This window comes from Ylistrum balloti, unplaced genomic scaffold, assembly GCF_031769215.1.
Source record: "Ylistrum balloti isolate Yb309-2 unplaced genomic scaffold, AGI_CSIRO_Ybal_v1 Utg369760, whole genome shotgun sequence".
NCBI classification, from domain to species: Eukaryota; Metazoa; Mollusca; class Bivalvia; order Pectinida; family Pectinidae; genus Ylistrum; species Ylistrum balloti.
The window spans coordinates 644,039-668,626 of record NW_026781959.1 but is presented as its reverse complement, the minus strand read 5'-3'; the positions used below and the strand labels follow the sequence as shown (position 1 = coordinate 668,626).

The following is a 24,588-nucleotide window of genomic DNA, read 5'->3' as shown; positions in this document are numbered from 1 at the left end:
CCTAAGGGTGGAAAGTGATAGTATCATGATGAAACGCCCACTTAAACAACTCTATATTAACTTTCACTCATTAAAAAGTCATCACAATAATGAATTCCCAATTTTAGCTTGAATTTAATAACATCAAAAGTGGAAAAGATTATAACATATCACAGGAGATATTAAATACCTCAAAAGATAAAGTTACAAATTTTATTGAAGCAAAAAATATATTTGAAAACATTTCTTTAAGTTTGGAGAACACATTCTGGCAGAATATATGTTAACCAGAGATATGAATATATCAAAACATCTATTTGGTACATCTCTGTGATAATGTGTAAACATATTATCAGTCTTTGTCACAGAATCTAGCAGCATAAATTAACATATAATCAGAACTTTGATAAGAAAGGATTGCTATTATTTTCTATAACAAATAATTTATTTAAAATTAAAAAAAAATGTACAAATGCATCAAAAACAAAGTTGATAAATCTGAACAGTATCAGAAAAATGTTTAAAGAACAGTTGTGAGAGTTATCAATCACATTGATCCAAACTTTCTAATGCTGAAACTATACTACATATCAATAACAAATTATTGAACGCCAATACGAAATAAGTCTCTACAGCATTGACCCAACATCAATGGTCAAAGAGGTTCGGAACCCAAATACTTCACATCAATAGGATGGAACTTTTATGAAGATAGGTGATTGTGTGCCATTGATTTTAAATGATAATCCCCCTCCAAGAGATTTACGACAATCACATTCTACAGGCTCTGTGGTTTGTGACATCTTTAACCTTGCACTGGGTCTTCTCCTGGGAAATTTCTGCATCAAGTTGTCCAGTTTGAGGGTGCTGGAGTCATTGCTACGTGCACTTTTAGGAAGAGGTGCTGAGTGGGAGATGTTCTTATTGTGTTGACTGTGGACCTTTGGGTTACCAGAAACTCTTCTATTATTACGAATTCTTTGGTTCTTCAGTGGCGTGTTGAAAATCCAATCTTCATCTGTAGTACGCACTTTCTTTTTCTGGGGGTAACTTTCGAGAAGTTTCACCATACAGTCTCCCAAGGCTTGCATTTCACCATGAGATAAGATGTCTATAATGTTGATAGGTCCATCCTGAACTTGTAGATGTTTAATATCTACCTTACTTATTGGTCTGGAGCTGTCCATCTCTGAGCAGACCTCTGGCTCTCCATTGGCCACTTCAATGTCCTCCTCCTGCCAGTCGTCATCCTGGATACCAGATTCCTCACTGACTGACTTGGGAACTGGCTTGCTTTGGCTGTGGTTACACATTTGACAACTAGACATAGGGCGTGGGGTTGAAGACATGACAGGGGATGAACCTGGAGGATTGGACAGGGGATGGACATCCTCATTGGACTGAGATGGCGAGGAGTTACGTACAGATTCCAGGTAGTTGTCCTCAAAGTTCACACTGGGTCGTATGATCTTCCTGAACAGGTAAAGGAAAGACAGACAAAGGGAAAGAAAATATTAAGAAAAAGACAGAGGGAAGGAAATGTCAGGAAATTTTATGAAGCATGAAAATGACAGACAAATGCAAAGAAAAATAAGACATAAGAGAGAAGACATCCAACTACAATAGTGAAATAATTACAGAAGAAATTAAAGGAGATCATTATAAATATTACTTTTGAAAGAAAATACAAAAGTGAGATGAAAATAAGAAATTGAAAGAAATAAAGATGAATAAGAAATAAATTGTTGAAGTTTTCACTCCCAACATTATGCGTAAGGAATGATAGAGAGAAGATAAATGTGATTGTGGATAAAGGAATGATAGAGAGAAGATAAATGTGATTGTAGATAAAGGAATGATAGAGAGAAGATAAATGTGTTTGTAGATAAAGGAATGATAGAGAGAAGATAAATGTGATTGTAGATAAAGGAATGATAGAGAGAAGATAAATGTGATTGTAGATAAAGGAATGATAGAGAGAAGATAAATGTGATTGTAGATAAAGGAATGATAGAGAGAAGATAAATGTGATTGTAGATAAAGGAATGATAGAGAGAAGATAAATGTGATTGTAGATAAAGGAATGATAGAGAGAAGATAAATGTGTTTGTAGATAAAGGAATGATAGAGAGAAGATAAATGTGATTGTAGATAAAGGAATGATAGAGAGAAGATAAATGTGATTGTAGATAAAGGAATGATAGAGAGAAGATAAATGTGATTGTAGATAAAGGAATAAGAGAGAAATGTGATAGAGAGAGAGATAAATGTGATTGTAGATAAAGGAATGATAGAGAGAAGGTAAGTATGATTTTAGATAAAGGAATGATAGAGAGAAGATAAATGTGATTGTAGATAAATTCTGGTAGAAATATCAATACTTCACAAGTAAATACCTTTTCTACTCACAACAAAATTTAAAAAAATTTTCTAACCCATTTTTTCCATGATAGTATTTGACAGAAACAAACACAAAGCATGGTCCTTAGGTGACTTACAATGAAAAAGACCTTGAATAATAAATGATTTATTAAGCAATAAACACTTAAACTTGCACTTGACAATGTCTTAATATCAGCTTTCAATTACAAAAAGAAAATGAAGATCAATAGACTTTTCTTCTGTAGTTCAGTGTGTTCTTGTACGGAATATTTCAGTTAGTGTATAATTCAAGGTAGAAAATGAAATGAAAGGAAATGAAACTGTATGTTTGGTGATCTTCTGGCGAGACCTGTTATATGGGGTAGAGAGAGTTAGGTTTTAGTACTTCCATACAAACACATACTCCTGTGGTACGCTGTACCCATGCACATGCTTTAACTCAAGACAAAGCCCCAATAACCTTTTAATAGAACACATGCTTAACCCTAGGCAAAGCCCCAGTAACCTTTTTAGAAAACACATGCTTAACCCTAGGCAAAGCCCCAGTAACCTTTTTAGAAAACACATGCTTAACCCTAGGCAAAGCCCCAGTAACCTTTTTAGAGAACACATGCTTAACCCTAGGCAAAGCCCCAGTAAACTTTTACATATCACAATAAACTCTCTATTAATCTATGAAAAGTATTTTCTTTATTAAATATATTTTCTTAGCATTTGAGACAAGGCGTAAAGTGTCAGCCAAATTTTTATTTCAAAAATTAAAAAGCAGCTTTATTAGTATTCATACATTAGACTCTTTTAGCTGTAACAATTTTGAAAATTTAGAAACAGAGTGAATTTGTAAATTTCCACAACAATATAGAATACCTGAAGCAGTACTTTTTCAGATTGATGATAATATGTACTGATATTACTTCCTTATTGCTTATAGCCAAAAAATCTATTTATACAACCATCATCGACAGTAGAGTTATATAAGGTTATTATGATGTACCTGCTACCCAGTAAGCATGCCTTAACCAACCAGAAGTCAAAACAGACACACTTCATGCTATAATTTCCTACACAGAATCAAACAATCTCTCATGTCATTCATGTTCTATATTAGAAATGTTTAGGTTTGTTCTACTTTATTTTCCAGAAAATTAAGGCTGAAAATTAAGTTATTAAAAAAGGATTAATTTTCTAATTAATATGATTTTAATGACATCTTACCCATTCTTTAGTTTAGGACTGAAATAGCATAAGTCTAAAAATTACTCTCCCCCTTACAAGTTCTGATGTACTAACCTGTGTATATATAGAGAAGTTTGACGTCAGCTATACATATATATCTTCCAGTAAATATTGATAAAATCGCTGATTTAATTTTTAGATGAATTATCTACAGGCAACTGGCTAACAGTAAGGATATGTTAGTATAGAAATAAACTATGACATGTACTTACTATATTTTACACACACAAATTATTTCTGCTACAAATATGTATATGTCCTACAGGTTCTACTACTGGTATGTCTATGGGTCATGCTACATGTACGGATGAACAGGAAAATCAATCGTACTTGGGATCGTGCAGTTCTAACATGCAATTAATAAATTTCTACAAAAGTCGTAAATTCTAAATAGCATTTTGAAATTTATTTGCAAATGGAACTGATTTATAAACTAAACCAATTTAGAATCTGAAATCTTGACATATGTTTTTGGCTGTTCCAGCATAAAATTTTGCAGCTTGGGAAGTTCCTAATCTAATCATTACATGTTATCTGGTGTCAGTGCTAGATCAGAATTCTGTCATTCACTTTTTATTTCCATGTTCAAAACTTGATTAATTTTGCTCTTTTGCCCTTGATTACAAGATAATCAAATATTAATTTTAGACGTTAACATCAAGAATTAAATTTTACATTTTAAGGGTAATTTCATGTTTTATTAGTCAGTCAGATTTAGGATACTAACATCCAGAGGTATAATACAATAAAATGTCTCTATGATTCAATATATTTCAATTTTCACTCCAGTATTTCCAGGACATATGCATATGTTCAAAATGATTTCTTTTTCTCAAGAAAATATTCTTCGAGTGAAAACTTAAAATTATTCTCCAGGCAAAATTTGACAAGACTTTTATAAAATTTTATCAAACAAGACAAAATGCAACAAATTTACTGAATGCTGACCAAAATCCAATTCAATAAGCAACTGCATAAAGATAACGTTTAACATCTCCTAATTTAAGATTATGTATTGAAGTGAAAACACAAGAGCTATAGGTCCCTCCGCTACACACAGTGGCACTTGGATATCTGTGTTCTGTCTATTGTTAGGGAGTTGGGTATTGAAACTGCCAAAGGTGTTGGGATAACTGGTTTTCATTCATTAAACCATACTTCAACACATTCTTATTTACTAACTCTAGTTTGAAAATTTGTAAAAGTGGATTGAGGACCAACAGACCAAGAGCCTGCAGATTGCTTTAACCAAAGGTCTGTATATCATTTCTGAACAACGTTGAACATACCGTGGATGTTGTGTACTCTGGCGAGACTTTGAAACTTCACGAAGATGCATCAGTTCTTCCTCATCCACATGATACTTGGGCTGGAGTCGGATATTGCTGCCATTCATGAAATACATACGATCTACTCGGTGTGACACAATCTGTAGACAGTGGTAACATAGAAAGGATTTCAGCTAGTTCTTTTAAAAAACAAGCTTAAGGATTGCTTTACATAGAATTCCATCTTATATCACATTGTGTAGTTCACTTATAGATGGTAAAGTTTACATGTAAAATAGAAATATATCACCACAGCATCTGAATAAATGTTTTTCTCTATGTTACAGGGGAATGTTAGCAGTGGGGTCTGAAGAATGCTTGGTTTGCCCAGTTTTACAGATTGGACTGGTTTATTTTCTCTTTTTCCCTTTTTAAATTATTAAAAGGGTAGAAACATTTTTCTTTTGATGGTGTTTGGGATGGGCTGTTTTGGGAAGAAGGAAAAGTAATGCTAAGTCTCCTTCTACTGTGCACCAATCATGATATACAATATACCAGGTACACACAAACTTCTTCTGTGCACAAACATGGGTACAAATCAAGGTAAACACCATCGTAATGATATTCCTTATATCTTGTTTAATCAGCCATAAACCATGACATGATAAGTCTTTTCACTCTATTCACACACATTTAAACACCTTTTAGACTAACAGCTCCCTAACTTAAATTTGTATTGACATTTTCTACACTGAAGTTTTCTCTGTTTGTGTGGTGTAGTTATGGTAAGGTTAGACACTACTAATATCCTAGTGTTACACGAGATTACCGAGATCTTCCATCAAATTGAATATCTAAAATAGACCAATTTATTTACAAAACAATTCTATTGATTTTGAAAAAAATTCTGGATTGAAACTTTGACTTACTTTATTAAGGTAACATAAAACCAACCTAAGGTGATCAGTGATCAGGTTTAACCTGAAAATGACCTTTAACCTACCTCTGACGACCTCTTGAGGGCACGACTGTCGGAGACACTGGACCATTCTCGGTTGAGACGCTGTCCTTGTTCACTTTTGTTCCAATGTTCACTATGAGCAGACTTCATGTGGCGTTTCTCTCCCGGCATGGTCTGTTGGAATATCATATATATATCATTACTATGGTGAAAACACAATGATCAGATCAAGATGAAAACTCAGGTACACTGCACTGACCTTTTGATGGACAAATTACACAACACATCAACATTCAAAGACAGAGATACATTACAGCATAGTGACCCAAAAGCTACATGTTAGTCTCTAGAATTTGTCCACTCAACTGTTGGAATTCAAATAACATAAATAAAACAGGTCATGAATATGATTGATTATTTGTCATTTCTTTAAAATATTAACTATGATTGTAGTAATAGATGTCATCCTACCGTCAAGTAATAGGCAAGATAGATATAGCAATGTCCTAGTCTAATGCTATCAACCATATTGATTAACTTATAAATGACAAGGTAAGTCATAACAGTAATTATCTCCCTTTAAAGCTTGAAAGAATCCCACAGAAATGTTTTGTTAATACACTTATTATAAGTTTATGAAGTAATCAATCATCAAGAAACAGATGTTGTTGTCCCTAGCTACAGACAGTTGTCACTTTAGCATAGACCTATTGTGGGAGTTCATTAAAGGTATTCTGTCTGGGAGACCATGCAGCTGATAATGTCAATACTTTCATTAAACTGTCAAGTACTCCTCATTCAGGAACAACACAGCTATTTCATGAAATGCAGGTACCAACATTGTCAGATTTCAGCAATGATAAAGTTTATTAAACAGAAAATGAATTATCTTTTTTTCAAATTGTGAAAATATTGAAAACTTAAATATTTTTATTTCTTAAGTACAAAACAATTTCTTTATGGTATTACAGTAGGTTTTTTTTTCTCAAAAGGGTTTGTTAGTAAAACCAAATGAGAAATTTATATATACCGGTATACCTATTAATAAATATACATATGATGAAGAAGATTGTGGCTTCAAATTTACTGAAGTAAGATGACTTTAAAGAAACTCTACATATAACATACATATCTCTGAATTCATAACAAATAAATCAAAGAGGACTTCAGATGGTAAATGGTTAAACAAACCTTCAGACAAGACATCACCAGATGCTTGAATTACTGATCAACGTCTGAGTTACATATAAACCTCCAAGGAAAATGATGAAAAAAACAATCGATCAGTGTCATGTTTGAAAACCGAACAAATTCAAATGATTGTAAAATCAAGTTTACAGTTTAGAAAGCCACTTCATCTGAGTAAATATTTTTCACATTTGATGGTCAGAAAAATAAATGAAAAATACTGAAGCATTCAGTATTTTTATTCAGTTATCAAAACTGAAGAATATATACTAGAAGTTATATTTATAGATTAAATGTGTGGGTAGATATAATTGTAAGTTTGATCCCAAAGGTAAACACTACTGTGTACATATATACCTATATTATGTACCTAATCAAGTCAGGTATTTAACTCCAGCACCATCTAACAGGTAACACCAAATTCACATATACACTGGTCAAACATAGATCTATACACAGGTCGAATTCATTTTCACTATAAATATCTACCACTGTATAAAACGGGAAGACAAGACTATCGCAAAGTTAAAAGTCAGTTTTTCTCAATGGGAGGTCATGCATTCCAATACTGACAAATATTGAATACACAGCAAAACATTTAAAATCTTAATAATTTGCCATTTACATAGAAAACACTCTTATAAAGTGTACATTGATCTCTATATCAACTGAACCTACCAAATCCAGTCAGTTGATCTTTACTCTGAAAAAAATTGATTATGGTCAGTTGAGACAACTTGATAAGTCATAAATGAAATGTCAAGTTATATGATAGACCAGTGGATTCCAAGGTGACTGTGCTGTTGGACTAATTTACCCTCATGAGGTCGAGAACTATGGGTATCTCACATTGGGGGTAAAGCTTTTTATGTACCACTCATATCTCCCTGTCATCCAAAGGTCAAAGATGTTAGAGTCACTGTCATATCAGAGAAGGGCAGGTACACCTACACTGTGTGTTTCTATCTATAAACTGAAAAAAAATTGTCACCTAGAACGTTTCACATAATGTTTCCAGTCATTTATAGGAACACAAAGGTGCTTTACATTATGAGTACATGTATACTTTTTAGTGTGTAATTTTTCTTTAGCTAATGAAGTGATCAATTGTCACATTTAACCTCTAAAACATTCTTTGACAAGATTCTTTTGATTATTATATACCAAGTCATTCTTTACTTGAGTGAAAGATTCAAATATTACAAAACTTTATAGCAATCAACAGTTGTTTTCATAAGCTAAACTTTAATCCAAACTGTAGAGAATTCCCATCATTGATACGACACAATTAAGAGCTAGTGACCTAACAGTACTCATCCAAGAACAATATCAATCTTCCAAACGTAAAACTTTAAGATCAAATTTACAAATTGTCAAAAACGTTGTATTCGGTCATCATCAATACCAAAACCTACAAGGTCTGGGCAGGAAGGATTCCTGAAATATCACATAGGATCATCATCAACACCAATACCTACAAGGTTTGGGCAGGAATTATCCCTGAAATATCACATAGGGTCCACATCACCACCAAAACCTACAAGGTCTGGGCAGGAAGGATTCCTGAAATATCACATAGGGTCCACATCAACACCAAAACCTACAAGGTGTGGGCAGGAAGGATTCCTGAAATATCGCACAGGGTCCACATCAACACCAAAACCTACAAGGTCTGGGCAGGAAGAATTCCTGAAATATCACATAGGGTCCACATCAACACCAAAACCTACAAAGTCTGGGCAAGAAGTATTCCTGAAATATCACATAGGGTCCATATCACCACCAAAACCTACAAGGTCTGGGCAGGAAGGATTCCTGAAATATCGCACAGGGTCCACATCACCACCAAAACCTACAAGGTCTGGGCAGGAAGGATTCCTGAAATATCACATAGGGTCCACATCAACACCAAAACCTACAAGGTCTGGGCAGGAAGGATTCCTGAAATATCACATAGGGTCCACATCAACACCAAAACCTACAAGGTCTGGGCAGGAAGTGTTCCTGAAATATCACATAGGGTCCACATCAACACCAAAACCTACAAGGTCTGGGCAGGAAGTGTTCCTGAAATATCACATAGGGTCCACATCAACACCAAAACCTACAAGGTCTGGGCAGGAAGGATTCCTGAAATATCACATAGGGTCCACATCAACGCCAAAACCTACAAGGTCTGGGCAGGAAGGTTTCCTGAAATTTCACATAGGATCCTCATCAACACCAAAACCTACAAAGTCTGGGCAGGAAGGTTTCCTGAAATATCACATAGGGTCCACATCAACACCAAAACCTACAAGGTCTGGGCAGGAAGGATTCATGAAATATCACATAAGGTCCACATCAACACCAAAACCTACAAGGTCTGGGCAGGAAGTGTTCCTGAAATATCACATAGGCTCCACATCAACACCAAAACCTACAAGGTCTGGGCAGGAAGGTTTCCTTAAAATATCACATAGGGTCCACATCAACACCAAACCTACAAGGTCTGGGCAGGAAGGTTTCCTTAAAATATCACATAGGGTCCATATTAACACCAATACCTTCCAGGTCTGTCAGCAATGCATTTCCTTAAGTTCCTGTAGTCTTCACTACAATGCTGTACACACATGCATACAAAATCTAAACGTCAAGGAAATGTCAGTTTTATTGGACTCTATAACAATACCTACAACAATACCTACAAAGGCAGGAAGTCAGGAATCACCGCAACAATCGCTGCTATTCCATAATGTTTATGTCAATACCTGGAGAAGTTCAAGAGAGCTTGAATCCAGTCCTCAAATAACGTGTGGCTCTCAGCAACCACTACCCAGTAACATTAGCACAACAGCCTGGCAAGTCATATATATCAACATACACCTAATTAATTGTTTTACAACCGTCTTACTGCTATGTTTCAAAAGCTATAAGGCCATTTATCTATGTCGGAAAATCATTTTCCAATTAACTACACTGGGTAAGGTGTTTATTTTTTGGATAAAGAATTACATATGGATTAAAAAATGTCACTCAGAATTAATTCATGAATTCAGTGTTTCATACTCTAGTAGATGTGTGTACAGATGTATGGTAAAACAGATATTATCAGACAACCTTCTATTTTTCAATAATTTTCCGGTAAGTAGCTCTCTATAAATATGAAACAAAATATTTCATTTGTTGAATGGTTGATGAACATCAAATACACTGATTAAACTCTTGTACATAGTTGCAGAACTTTTCCTTTCAATAACTAGTATTAGGACTTAAAACAAATTCTGGACTAGAAACAGATTAACTTATTGAAATATTCCAGATTAACTCTCTACAACTTACTAACACAAACCTTGTCCAGACTAATTCATTATGGATCAGAAATAAATCTGCTTTGAATAGAAACAAAAACAAACAAATAGGAAATTAATCTTGCAGTGAGTTTCATGAGCCTATGGTGAAATGGATACTAGCCAAGAATATCACTTTACATGTAACCAGAGTTCCTTACTTATAGTAATTGATTTATTCAATTTTCACTTTCAATGTTAATCAATGCAACTAGCACTTGAAAGCACAGAGAGCCGATAACAACAGAGAAAAAAAGAGAAATTTTTAAAATACCAGGCAATCTGCCCCTTTATCAAGACCTAAAAATGAGCCTTTCCATTGCAGAAGAATAAAATTGGTGAAAAAGTATTTGTTTGGCTTTCTGTTTCTCAGGACATAGAAAATATAGTATATTTCATGATTATTATATGATGACATTACAGCATGTCCCTAAAGATAGCCGGGAAGGGGCCATGACAGCTCCTTTGGTTAGAGAGCTAGCCTTCTCAATCTGAGATGAAAATCAGCACAGCATGGTCTGATGCTCCCTTCCCAAAGCTTTTTGTACTTCACAGGAAGCTGAGAAACGAGCCAGTCAGAGGGTACTATATGGAGACCCCACCTCAATATAGCTCTGGCTGTTCACAGGGCAATGAATGCACCAAACAATGAAATATTCTCGGACAATCTCTAAAAATTAATACTGTCTTAACCTTGTGTTGATCTGTATCAACTACAGAAGTTCTGCTACCTAGGTAACAGATCAGGGACCACAGAAAATCTAACAATGGCTTCTAAATACCATATATGGAAAATATATATACAATACCTTACAGACTACAAACAATTACCAAAGTTATAGAGAGATATAAATGTTGTATACATACTGTATACCATCTGAAGGATGAAAAAGGCACAGACATGTCGAAGGAGTTTAACAGAAGACAAGGTTTACTGCGGAGTTAAGATACCATATTTTCTGGTTATTCAAAATCCAATATATATCTATATAATACAGTCCTAATATTTTGTATAGATCTTTGGCTGTGGCAACCATATCAGAACAATTTATACAATATTTGCATTTGTAATGAAAACTTCAATCACTGGTTTGAAAAATAATGAAAAGTAATAAAGCCAAAAATCGATGTCAGAAATTGTATAGATGCACAAAAAAATACAAATGTCATTTAATGTATTATGTATGAATGTGTAGATAAACAAAGAAGTAAAGTTTGTGCAATAATAAATAAATATCACAACCAATACCAATGATACAGGTGTGCAACCCATGTAAACTTTAACATTTGTGTAGAACTAAGAAGATAACATCACCATGAATATAAAATTTACAGGTTAAAGTAAAGAATGGAAATATTTACATGGTGGTTACCCAACATCTTCAACATTTACACAAGGACTCCAGGATCACTTCACCTTATACATTCAACATAACACCAAGTCTCAGGGTTCACTTTACTCAACATCTTCAACATGACACCAAGTCTCAGGGTTCACTTTACACAACACCTCCAACATGACCCCAAGTCTCAGGGATCACTTCACACAACACCTCGAACATAACACCAAGTCTCAGGGTTCACTTTACACAACACCTCCAACATGACACCAAGTCGCGAGGTTCACTTTACACAACACCTCCAACATGACATTAGGTCTCAGGGTTCACTTTACACAACACCTCCAACATGACACCAAGTCGTGAGGTTCACTTTACACAACACCTCCAACATGACATCAAGACTCGAGGTTCACTTTACTCAACATCTTCAACATGACACCAAGTCTCAGGGTTCACTTTACACAACACCTCCAACATGACCCCAAGTCTCAGGGTTCACTTTACACAACACCTCCAACATGACACCAAGTCTCAGGGTTCACTTTACACAACACCTCCAACATGACCCCAAGTCTCAGGGATCACTTCACACAACACCTCCAACATGACACCAAGTCTCAGGGTTCACTTTACTCAACATCTTCAACATGACACCAAGTCTCGAGGTTCACTTTACACAACACCTCCAACATGACATTAGGTCTCAGGGTTCACTTTACACAACACCTCGAACATGACACCAAGTCGCGAGGTTCACTTTACACAACACCTCCAACATGACACCAAGTCGCGAGGTTCACTTTACACAACACCTCCAACATGACACAAAGACTCGAGGTTCACTTTACTCAACACCTCCAACATGACACCAAGACACGAAGTTCATTTTACTCAACATCTTCAACATGACACCAAGTCTCAGGGTTCACTTTACTCAACACCTCCAACATGACATCAAGACTCGAGGTTCACTTCACTCAACATCTTCAACATGACACCAAGTCTCAGGGTTCACTTTACACAACACCTCCAACATGACCCCAAGTCTCAAGGATCACTTCACACAACACCTCCAACATGACACCAAGTCTCAGGGTTCACTTTACACAACACCTCGAACATGACACCAAGTCTCAGGGTTCACTTTACACAACACCTCCAACATGACACCAAGTCGCGAGGTTCACTTTACACAACACCTCCAACATGACATTAGGTCTCAGGGTTCACTTTACACAACACCTCCAACATGACACCAAGTCGCGAGGTTCACTTTACACAACACCTCCAACATGACATTAGGTCTCAGGGTTCACTTTTCACAACACCTCCAACATAACACCAAGTGTTATGAAGAACATGGATCTCAAATATTTCTCTGTCAAATCATGAAGTCTTTAAAAAAGTAAATTTTTTAAATGTGGTCAAATAAAAAAATTAAGTCAGTTTTTTAATTTTCATTTTTCTTGGCAGCTGTACAGTTTTAATCTCCGATGAAAATTTAGCATTTCACTTTTTCAAATTGAAACTTTCAAAAAATCACAGGAACAAAAATTCTGGAAATTATGGTCACTTAACTTTCATACATATTTGAGAGACTGCAAAAGCTTCTTGGACAGCTGGTTTCAGAAGCCAGCTATTAAAACGACATTTTAGGGGGCAGCAGAAAAAAATTAAGGAGACTAACTTAAAAACTTGGATATACATGGACAAAGGTGCTATGGTAATTAGGAACAAATCACAGACTATAAACATGTGCAATAATGGGAACACAACATGCAAGCAATCTAAACAGGGTCTGGGTGCAGGCACAAAATTAATTAATTTTTATTTGGATTCTGTAAAGATACATTTGTCATGATCTTTTTAAAAAACATGTATTATACTCAATAAAGACTGGGTAACTTTTAAAAATCTCCTATTTTCAATTATATATGAATATTCACAGAAAATATGGAATCTTTACATAGAATACACAATGACTATATGGCCTGACATTCTACTGGGGAATTCTACAGGAGGAACACACCATGCAGTATACTTAACTTCAAACTATACTGTAGAATTTATAAAAAATCTTCCACCAAGGTTTTTATCATATTACAAGAAGATGGTCAGCTACATGTATGGATTTCTAGAATATTCTAGCTACAGAATCAAAGTTGTTTCTGATCATCTTCTGTGTAATAACCACTGATTTATATAATTTTTTATCTATAAAAAAAAATTACAAACAAATTCTCACCATGTCAAAATACCATCTTGTCTGGAAAAGCAAAGTTATGGGTTGATTGAAATGATGACAGAATGTACAAAATATGACTTTATATATTCCAGTAGTGGTAGTCAGTCAATAGGAGATTAATCTCCACAAAGTTGCTTACTTATAAAGACAAGAGATAAGAAATATTGAACATAAAGGTTAAAGGGTAGTTATCAAGTGTCATGCAACAGAAATTGTGACACTGAATACAGTAAGCTAGTGTCTATACATGCATACCACCAAACTGTCATCCTTTACTGATAATTCTTACAAAGTTATTTCCATTGGGAAATGAATGACATTATGCTCAAAATTTCCTCTCCAGGAAGAAATGTGAGAGCCATTTTGATAATTAAAGAACCTTATGACACTTCCACCCTAGGAGAGATTTCATTCGACCATACCTGGGAGTTGAGAAGAAAATTTTTGAAATTAAAGTCAGTTTGATCTTTTGGCCCTGCCTAACATCCCCTGGGGTTCAGTCAGGATCAATCTATCCATACCATCTAGCTGTCATCCTTCATTCATAATTCTAACCAAGTTTGAAATATTTCCAATGGATAACAAACATTTTATCCTCAATATTTACGATTTTGTAAACCACCTTAAGATGCTTCTATCCATGAAGAGCATTTGATTCTAACATATCAGGGTGTTGAAATGAAGATTTTTTAAAATTTGAATAAATTTGACACTTTTGTCCCCAACCCTCAGGTCCCCATGGGGTGGGGACCATATCATTCACTCTTTTCTTTTATTTTAGACCAGGGAAGGTTTCTGCGAAATTTCATTGAAATTGGATAAGGAGTTTTTGAGAAGTCAAAAATGTTAAATTGTTTACAGACGCCCGACACCGGATGAAGGTGATTGCAAAAGGTCACCATGAGACTTTGTCTCAAGTGACCTTAAAAGACAAAACATCTGGAAGACATCATTCCTTTGAAAAGAAATGTCAGATTTGATTTTACAGTTTTTAGATAGAAATGTAATATGCTACAAACAAAATCTGGTGCTGTGTTCTGATGATATAGCCTTTTTTCAGCTCGCAACATGAAACACAGAGACTTTATTTGTGTATTTACATGTTGCAAAACTAATGGTATCATGAAAGAAAAAGCTTTTCAATTTGTTTTTCATTTTGCAAAGAAAAGACAAGGTAAAAAGTGATATCTGAACAGTGATTAAAGAGTGAAAAAATGGGCACCGGACTATCAGTATTATAACAGAGGACAGCTGTATACCACATCTCATCAATGGCCGAGGAAATGTGTGTCCAAATTAATGATGTTACTCAATTGTAAGCAATTACAGAGAAGAATTCTATGATGGAGTTCTAAAACTGACCATATTCAAGAACTGATAAAACTCATAAGAGAGTGTTGTAGGATGTATTTACATAAAAATGACCTACCGTATTTCGGCTAGAGGTACTTCTGGAAGTCTGCATAGAACGAGTGGCCTTAGAGGTGTTGGACATGGCACGCTTTCTCGAGGGCAGGATGGAGGAATGCGTGTACGGCCGGTTAACCTTGGCTGATTTCACTCTGTTAAAAATGTAAAGTCAGAATGACGTTGATATCATGTAAGACTGTAAGTTTTGAACAACGTACCCAAGTAGATGCTTTTATATCGACAAATTGAAGACACTTTGGAAAACAATTTCTGATTTCTCAAACTGCAACAGATCAGCTATATTAAATTTTATGTATGTATTAACTGAAAGTCAATAATGAAGACTATGAATACTGTATATATCGGGGAAACAATTACAGAAACTTTTGTTTTTGTTTTCCCTATTTCAATAAACTGTCTATTTTCAATCAGTCTTACATTAACTTAAAATATACAAAAATACCCATTTATTTCAGCTTCAACTTAAAACTTCAGCCTGTCTTTTATATATTTTTACCATGTTGACAGAATGGGAAAACAGAGCAAAGTTCAAAGTTAAATGTTTTAATTTGTTTGAGTGAAATTTCTGGATTCTATATAAAGCCATTATATTTGTTAAAAACATCATGGAACTTCTGCCACTAAGTTACATACATACAAAATATGTTCAGGTTCTATATATGTCTTATTACATAAAACACCCTTTTGCTCATTTTGTGAAGAATAATTATATAAAACTATTATACGATAATAAACAAATATTACGTCACCATGTTTCTTGAATGTATATGACATTGAAAGTAATTAAAACAGCCATATGTGGTATTTAAACATCGACACAGAATACATTTTATACCACATTAAACAGATTGAGGTATTGTATCTATGACATTCATTTGTACAGAATTTCCTGTCAATATATTAATTATAAGCAGGTTCTGTTCAGAGAAATCTCAGACATGCACAAGACAATATAACACTTCACTTGATACACAAAACAAATCGTCTTTGAATTTATTAAAGAGAAATTTGTAATATAACAAGTAAGTCATTGGATTGATTGTGTACATACACCTATCTACACTCTGTGACATTATAACTGGCAAGGTACCAATAGTCTGTCACAATACCAAATGTTATTTCATTTCAGGTTCTATAGTCAACACTCGGCTCACAAGTGCCCCTCAAACAATCTGTTTTACAGCTGTGTTCAATCTGTTTACAAGAGGTCAGAAGGTTAACACTGTTATTGGTTAACTTTGTAACATGTTGCATCGGTACAAAATAATGACTGCTCCCCAACTCCTGTGGTATTGTCGTCTGATTTCCACAGGTGATAAATATAGCGTCTGTAAGCTGTGTTAAGTTATTTAATCATTCATTTGATCTTGGTTTCGTGAAATAGGTAACGGTTTATAAACATCAGGAGTATACACAGTAAGAAGTAGACTAACTAGTGTACAATGTATACCACGATATCAATTACCTATAATGTTTGAAGTGTTGGTCTTCTCTGGTGTGGTGACTTTTAATTGAAAGAAATTATAAAACATGCTCTAGTGGTATATAAATTTTATATCCTTTCAATCTTCACTCCTATTTAATTGGTCACAATGTTCTAAAGTATCTATAAAGTTTCTTGTGAAGTATGCCTGGAATTCAGTATTTGTGTCATTATTTTTTACTTTATGTTTCAATAGCAATTTCAACAATTCTATTAAATGTCAAGGTGACATGTGGTCCTGGCAAAGGAATGGACATAAGTAGGGACAGATGCAAGAACAGGGTGCAAATTTAACAGCTCACTGGATCTAGGTTGGGGAATTACATACAGAACTGAATTTTGATTTTGTCTCATGTGTTCCAATGGTTCCAGGCCTAGACAATTTTCCTGAATTTCAGCATATCTGACATAATTGGTTGAAGTAGATAATACTGGTGGTTAACCTGAGAACAAACATCTTTAGGTGACAAATTACTGAACAACAGGGTCTCAGGATTCCCAAAGAAAAGTACTCTGTACAAATGTGCAGAATATACATTTTCAGTGATGTCTATGGAAAACTTACCCAGTGCTAGCCTGCATGACATACATTTCAGGTGAATCAGATCCTGGTACCTGAAATACACAAAACAAATATAAAGAAACTAATTGAAAACCTCTCTCCCAATGAAAAAAAAAATCTATTTTAATTTTTGTTGCATCAAAGTAAAAGGTTCTATGAATCCTAATAAACAATCTGAGAGATTTTTTTTAAAAAGAGACCCTGACCTTCGACCTTTGCTATTCTTTTTAATGAATTGGTATTAAACTAAAAGTAAGCTTACATTGATTAGCATTTTGTATTCATTGTTTTAGTGTAACATTGATTTTCAAATATATAACATAAAGATTCTGTGACCTTTGACCTAGAGCCTGAGCAGGCTTTCTCTGTTCTGGTATCCAAGTGCAGCTAAAAAATTTAATTGTGAAAGTGAATATGTCAATTTAAAATACAAAAATCAGACATCAAAGCAATCATGCAACATGTTTATAACATGTATATGAGTTAAACACCTAACCTAGCATAACAGGTCAAATTTCGTACTTCATTACCCTGTCATGGACTAGAAACATATCCACTTATCAACATTAAAGACAATTAGTAGACTTATCTGAGCCATCAGCGCTGTGTCAATGTCACTTGGCTAATGGTTTGGGCGTTAGCTTGTTAGATCTGGAGTGAACTCTATTCATTGAGTGTTAATATATAGTGAGTGTACTACCACTTGATCTTAGAATTAATGTTATATAAAAGATATATCGAAATTTAAATTTAACCACAAGAGTTCATATTACATACTTTAAAGTTTAAATATGTTAATTATTATTCAGAATCTTTTTATAAATCTTTTAATTACATATACTGACCAGAAAACAACCTCCACTGAATCATTAACTACCCAATGACAGAGCTGATATACCATAAAAAACCTCGAAATGTGTGCAAGTTTTTTTTTTTATAAAAAACCTCGAAATGTGTGCAAGTTTTATTTTTAGAAAATAAATGTCCTAATTTGGGGGTGTGTACATTGCGTACATTATAACTATCGGGTATATGGTGTCTTTTATGAAGTTAAATGAGGGAGGAAAACCATATTTGCTTTCTTTAGAGAAGAATTCAAGAAGAAAAACAACAAAGAAATTAAACAACAAAAACTAACAAGAACAACAAGGATAATTATTCAAATACCGTATGTCCCCTTCATTTGAGTCAGAGACGTAAAAAATGTGACAGAGCCTTATATATGTTATATATAGAAAGGGTGGAAATTGAGATTCTGTAGTGTGGTGAGACTGGGTGTATAGGCTTATGGCCATTAAGAGGGTAGCTGTTAGGGCTAGCTATTGGTATGCTCTTTTCTAGCTTTGTCTTTTTGACATTAAAGTAAGTGTACATTAACTATTTTAAATACCTACTGTATTAATATCTTTTTAAAACTTTTAACAGCATGGACTTAAACTGTAAACTATATGTACGTAATATATTGATTAGTGTTGATCACACATAGATATGGTTTTAGGGTTTTAAACCTTACTTTAAATGGTTCTTAACACAAGCTTTTGTTCATTTCAGTAAAGCTGATACATATCAGTTTGGTTTCCAACTTAAATGTTTAACCAGAAAAGAGAAAAAGGCATTTCCACATTTACATGCAGCTTTATGCTAAAATTCAGTAACAAAATTTCAATAAACAAAAATTACAAGAATTTACAACTGAACATAAACCTTGGGTCTTCTGAAAACCAAATTATTCATTTAAAAAATTATAGCCTTTCAAACTAAATTTGGTTGAAATTCTGTTGGGGATTTAGGAATACTGGCATTAGAAAGCAAAATTTCAGCTAACCTCTAAAACTGGGGCCCAGTCCCCCCATTCTTTGTGTTGATTCAACATTCTGAATTTTAGAAATGATAGTCCACCCCTAATGATGCTTCTGACCAAATTTAAATGAAATCCACTGAAACATTAATGAAGAGTAGGGTCTTAAAGCAAACATTTAGCCAAATTCCCCATTTGGGGCCCTTCCTCCCAGTCTCCAGGGATTGAATCAATTTTCTGAATATAAGAGTGATCACCCACCCAGACCAAATTTGGTTGATACATTGTGAGGTGTTTCACCGAAGTCCCAATTAAGAGTCCTACCCTCCAAGGCTCTAGTGGTCAAATCAACATTTTGAATTTCAGAAATGATTGTCTTTCCCTAATGATTTTTTACACCTAATAAGATTGAAATAATCTAAAGTGGTAAGAAAAAGTAAGGTTTTAAAGCCAAATATTAGCCAAAATACCACATTCCATGTCCCAATCCCCAAGTCCCCATGTGTTAAATAAATATTTCTAATTAATCTGAAAAATGACTGCCCATCCCTGATGATGTTTCCAACCAAATTTGATTGAAATACACTCATGTGTTAAGGAAGAGTAGCGTTTTAAAGGAAAAGTTTACAAAGGGTGCACACTCACTGTGGATGACAATGGCTGAAACACGATGGCTTTAGATCATCTTGACCGTTTGGGTCCAATGACCTTAAAAAATTTGTCAAGTGGAACAAAAATTGACCTCTGATCTCTGATCAGGTGACTTCATCTTCAATTTTCAGGAGTTGCAATCATGTTTACTCTTTGCACCCCTGGTACATCTCCTTGCAAAATTGAGGGCACAAGCAAAGTAATTTGATTCGTCTAGAATGGGTTTCAAGGAAAAAAATTGATCAATCACAGACAGATATAGTCCTTTGAATATTACAAAGTACTGATACCTAACTTCAAAGTCAGTACAACATACCATTATGTGACCTCAATATTCGTTTGATGTGTACATCAAAGGATCAAACTAGTCTTATCCACATGGAACCTTCAAACTTCTCATGAAATATTCCAGGTGTGGAGAGAGCAATAGTTAGTGTAACCCCTGGAGTATAGAAAGACCTTTGAATTTTGGCCTTTGAGAAATTCAACTGATTTTTTTTTCATTCTGATAAATATTACATTGTTCTTCAAATATGTAGACTGTATATATGGCAAGTCAGATTCTTACTTTGGCAAATGTGACCTTGACCTTATGGTCAGATATCTATCAAATGATATTATTTGGGTCTGGATGCCTCCTTTGACTTGCTGAAATTTACTTAAAATGAGTTACTGCTGTGTTGTCCGAATTAATCAATTCCAGAAGCATGCAGTTTCTTAGTAACTCCTCAAGTTAATAAAACAAATCTGAGTCAGTTAATGGTGCTGATGATCTTTTATGAACATATATCTTGTTAAGGAAGAGTCGTGAAATAAATCAATAAAGCAATGACCAGGAATTTTTAGAAAACAGCTACAAGATGAACCATCTTCAAAAAGATTTGTATCCAAACTTCTCATTAAAGAGAATAATTTGATAACATTCAAGCTGCAGACGATTTGGGGTCCTGAGTGATGGTAACACCTTATATATTATGTAGTGTGTTTGAATCTGGATCATCTGTATTGAGAACACGTAATTTGTGTCGGTCAAAATTGAACTTCATCTATTTTACAACAATTGTGAAACAAGTTATTTCAGCTTATACTAATCACTCTTGTAAGCCTGGATATAAGTGCACGAGGGATCTTATCATGGGAGGAAACCAGACTACCCAGGGAAAACCCACTTGGTCGGGCAGGTAACCCCTTTCCTTTTCATGTCCATTATGGGAAAAGGTGAAAGGCGAGTTTGTTACCACTGCGCCACCCAACCACACATAATCACTCTTGTTGGCCCAGATGGAAACAGGCGAAGGGTTTCAGTGTGGGAGGAAACTGGAGTAACCCAAGAAAACCCATTTCTATTACGGAAAGTGAACCCCAGATACCTATAAGTTGTAAGGGAAGTATGTGTCCACTGTCCCATCAAGCCAACATCGCTTAGCTCTGTATCTATCTATTAGTAAGTTGACAACAAGTCTAACTATTTAGGCCAAACTTTAAATGAACAGTAAAATAAATGACTGCATATTGATCAAACTTCAGTCTGGAATTTGTCTCTGGCTCAGCACAATTTTAAACAAAAGAAAAACCAGACAGTAATTGATTTTACATGTGAGACATGTTTGTTCTCAGGATGTATCATCAAACACGTGATTTATGAATTGTAGAGAAAACCTTTTTACACCTCAAAATCTATAGACAATCAGAGTGTGGTTTCATGGTGAAAGTGTGTTTGTATGTATAAAAGTATTGATCAGAATGTAACCGAGAAAAGAGAGAACAATAGCAGAGTCTAAACAATAAAAGTGTGTGGAGGCTGAATACCCTGATGAACAATAATGAATGGTACTAGTAGTCACACAAGTTTCACAAGCTAGCATACCATACCGACTGGAAAAACATAAACGGATTGACCTTTAGGTAGTCATTCTCCCTCTCTGTTGATCTACCTTTTACAAATGTCATGGATGCTTGAATTGATCAATATAATAAAATAATCATTCATTTTACTGTTATAGTGTACAGTATACCAGATCTGGGTACCTATCAGACAATTCAATATTTAATGAGTAATTGTGAGACCCAGTGATATCAGCAAATTTTGAAACAATAACAGCATACACAATACAGTGAAGGCATTCTTTATAATCCCTTGCCTTAACTTTAGCTTTAGGTGCTACCCTTACTTCAAGCCATTGGTCACAGTGACCTTGGAGGTAAGTATTTTATGTTGTCTTCAAGCCCATAGTATGACCTTGGGGTAAGTCTTTGATGTGACCTTCATTCTAAGTCCATTGTGACATCTTGAGGTAAACATTTGATATGATTTTGACTCTCAGCTCATAGTGCAATCTTGAGGTAAGTCTTTGCGTGACCTTGACATTAAAACCATTGTGTGACCTTGAGGAATGCCATTGATGTGACCTTGACTTTAAGTCATTTATGTGATTTTGGCTTTAAGCTTTTGGTTTTACTTGGACTTTTAAATCTTTAGAATGCACTTATAGTTGTACTTACAGAAGAACCATATCTGGCAATGTGTGTGTGCTGCCCACTATATACATGGTTGGAAATCCTGGTGGGTACACCACGTGGGCTCAGCGTAAAGGCCTTATTTCTTAGGTAATTGGTGTACCCTGATGGTGCACTTGTTATGGACATTCCATTCCTGTCCACAATCCTCATGGAATCTAGTCCTGGGTGTACCACTTTGCGGAATATCCGCTCCGCAGCCTGAACATCTGAAATAACCCAGGAAATATACATATAAACTACCAATTTATTACCTAGCTATACCACATACTGCCTTTATAAACCTCATTTTTCTGGTCAATTTTATATTTGATAAGGTGATTCCATAATGGACATTGAGAAAAAGTCCCAAGCTCAGAATTTCATTAGTCACAAGTTTTAGGCATGGAAAATTGTTTCAGTAGTTTGTTTTGTTCACACCTGATACAATTTGCCTCAGCAGTTAAACATTAATGAAACACATACATAGCATATTTAACCACAAATAGATATCAAATAAATTTTATTGTTTGTTTTCTTTAGCTAAAATTTCATACCAAATGAAATATAATACAACAGATGTAAAATTGTGAAAACAAGTTGTTTAGTTTAGTACTGTCCATCTATACATCTAACATTGATAACATGTTACTTTCATAACGGAATCTTTTGAAAGATGAAGTAGAGGTTGATTGAATTCACAAGAAAATAATGGTTCATTCAATGCAATATCTTTGAGTTCATTAGATCTGTCTCTGACCAATAAACCTTCTCAACAGTGCAGGTCCATCAGTTTCTTTGGGCCTTCCTGCATCCTTCAAATTTCTTACATTGTTATTTCCAACTATTGCTATGTACATTTGATAAAGATTACACTGACTGTATTTTTACACAATGTTCATGTAAAGTACATGTACTTGAAAGTTGATAAAAAAAAATAGTACTGAAGTAGACCTCTTCATACTGCCATTCAAAGCATATGCAGTCTACAGATGTTAAGACTATTAACTCACATAAAGTCAATATGCTACTGGTTTACTTCTGATTGTTGTTGATGGGAATTTTAAACACCTTGATAAATGAATTTCAATACCTGACCGGGTCCAGTAAAAAAATTAATTGGATGTATGGTTTCCCTGTCAGGCAAATACATATGAACTCACTTTCTATTGCCAGAAATCATGTCTGTGGTATTCTGTGAAATTATAATGTAGTCATTTATCATCATTATTTAAACATTTAAGTAATTACCAAAAAGGCACACTTTTCTGAGAGGTTTGAATGGCTATCAGTGTTATTGGTATTACGCCAGCTATAATTTAAATGTACAATTAAAGTTGGATTACACATCAATGAAATCCCAATAATAGCTAGCTGGAGTAATAGGATTACATGTGTCATGTAATACATGCAAGTTCACATGAGCAGAAGGTTTATTGGAAATGTTCATCTCTTAAAAGTTTTTATGAAAGAAATCAGTGAAATCAAACACCTGGTACTTCAGCTAAAAAGCATACAATTGAGCCACATGTAAAGCGAAACACAGTTCTTTTACTTCATAATATTTTTGCATTTATATAATACTTTACAGACCTCATATTTATTTTAAGAATAAAAGTTTGTTGTTCATAATTCTATAACATACTTCTACCATGAAAAACTGACTAGAAATTTGAATTTTCTGGATAAAATTTACAAACTATTCTCTGCACTTGACAACACTACAAGTTTCATAAACACTAAGATTTTATTTTCTTTCTCATTCCTTCAATGTTTCAGCAAAATGAATCTTGAAATTCACGAACAATGAAATTGGTAACCATCAACAAATTCCTATATTGTTAATCAAATATCACTATTTGTAAGAACGATTTAGTCCATTCAAATAAGAACTGATACTTACCATGTCGATAAGGTGTGGAAATAGTGATCAGTTCTTCCATATATCCATTCATGATTTTCTTGACATTGATTGCTTCAGTGCATAGTTATACCTGATCTTATGATACTTTTAAGATTTTGCTTTGATCCAAATCGATTACAATTGTATTGGTAATATATGAAGTTAAAAGTCAAATAACACATTAAACAGGCAAAATGCACTGTCAGTAAGATGATTACATCAGGGGATAAGCGATTAGTCTACAACAAACTAAACCCAAGTATTTAGGTGTATGACTGTTAATGCTATACAGTATACTGAAAGATCTGCAATCTTGGCCAATAATCTACGAAC

General features: G+C 34.4%; 1 protein-coding gene across 1 annotated transcript; it reads right to left on the bottom strand.

The window, feature by feature from the left end:
• Positions 1-665: 665 nt before the first annotated feature.
• On the bottom strand, positions 666-24,307 carry LOC132543636 (uncharacterized). The gene is made up of 7 exons (XM_060207151.1): positions 24,256-24,307; positions 22,359-22,582; positions 17,411-17,460; positions 15,361-15,493; positions 5,869-6,000; positions 4,887-5,026; positions 666-1,452 (listed from the first exon to the last, which is right to left on the bottom strand). Exons 1-7 carry the CDS (start codon positions 24,305-24,307, stop codon positions 666-668), a joined length of 1,518 nt encoding a protein of 505 aa, XP_060063134.1.
• Between the last annotated feature and the right edge of the window lie 281 nt (positions 24,308-24,588).

Excerpts from the sequence above, each read along its gene's own strand:
- LOC132543636 (XM_060207151.1), bottom strand. The coding sequence starts at position 24,307 with ATGAATGGATATATGGAAGAACTGATCACTATTTCCACACCTTATCGA. Across the intron at positions 22,583-24,255 it reads TTCCACACCTTATCGACATG|ATGTTCAGGCTGCGGAGCGG; the intron begins GTAAGTATCAGT and ends GGGTTATTTCAG. Across the intron at positions 15,494-17,410 it reads GTCATGCAGGCTAGCACTGG|AGTGAAATCAGCCAAGGTTA; the intron begins GTAAGTTTTCCA and ends CATTTTTAACAG.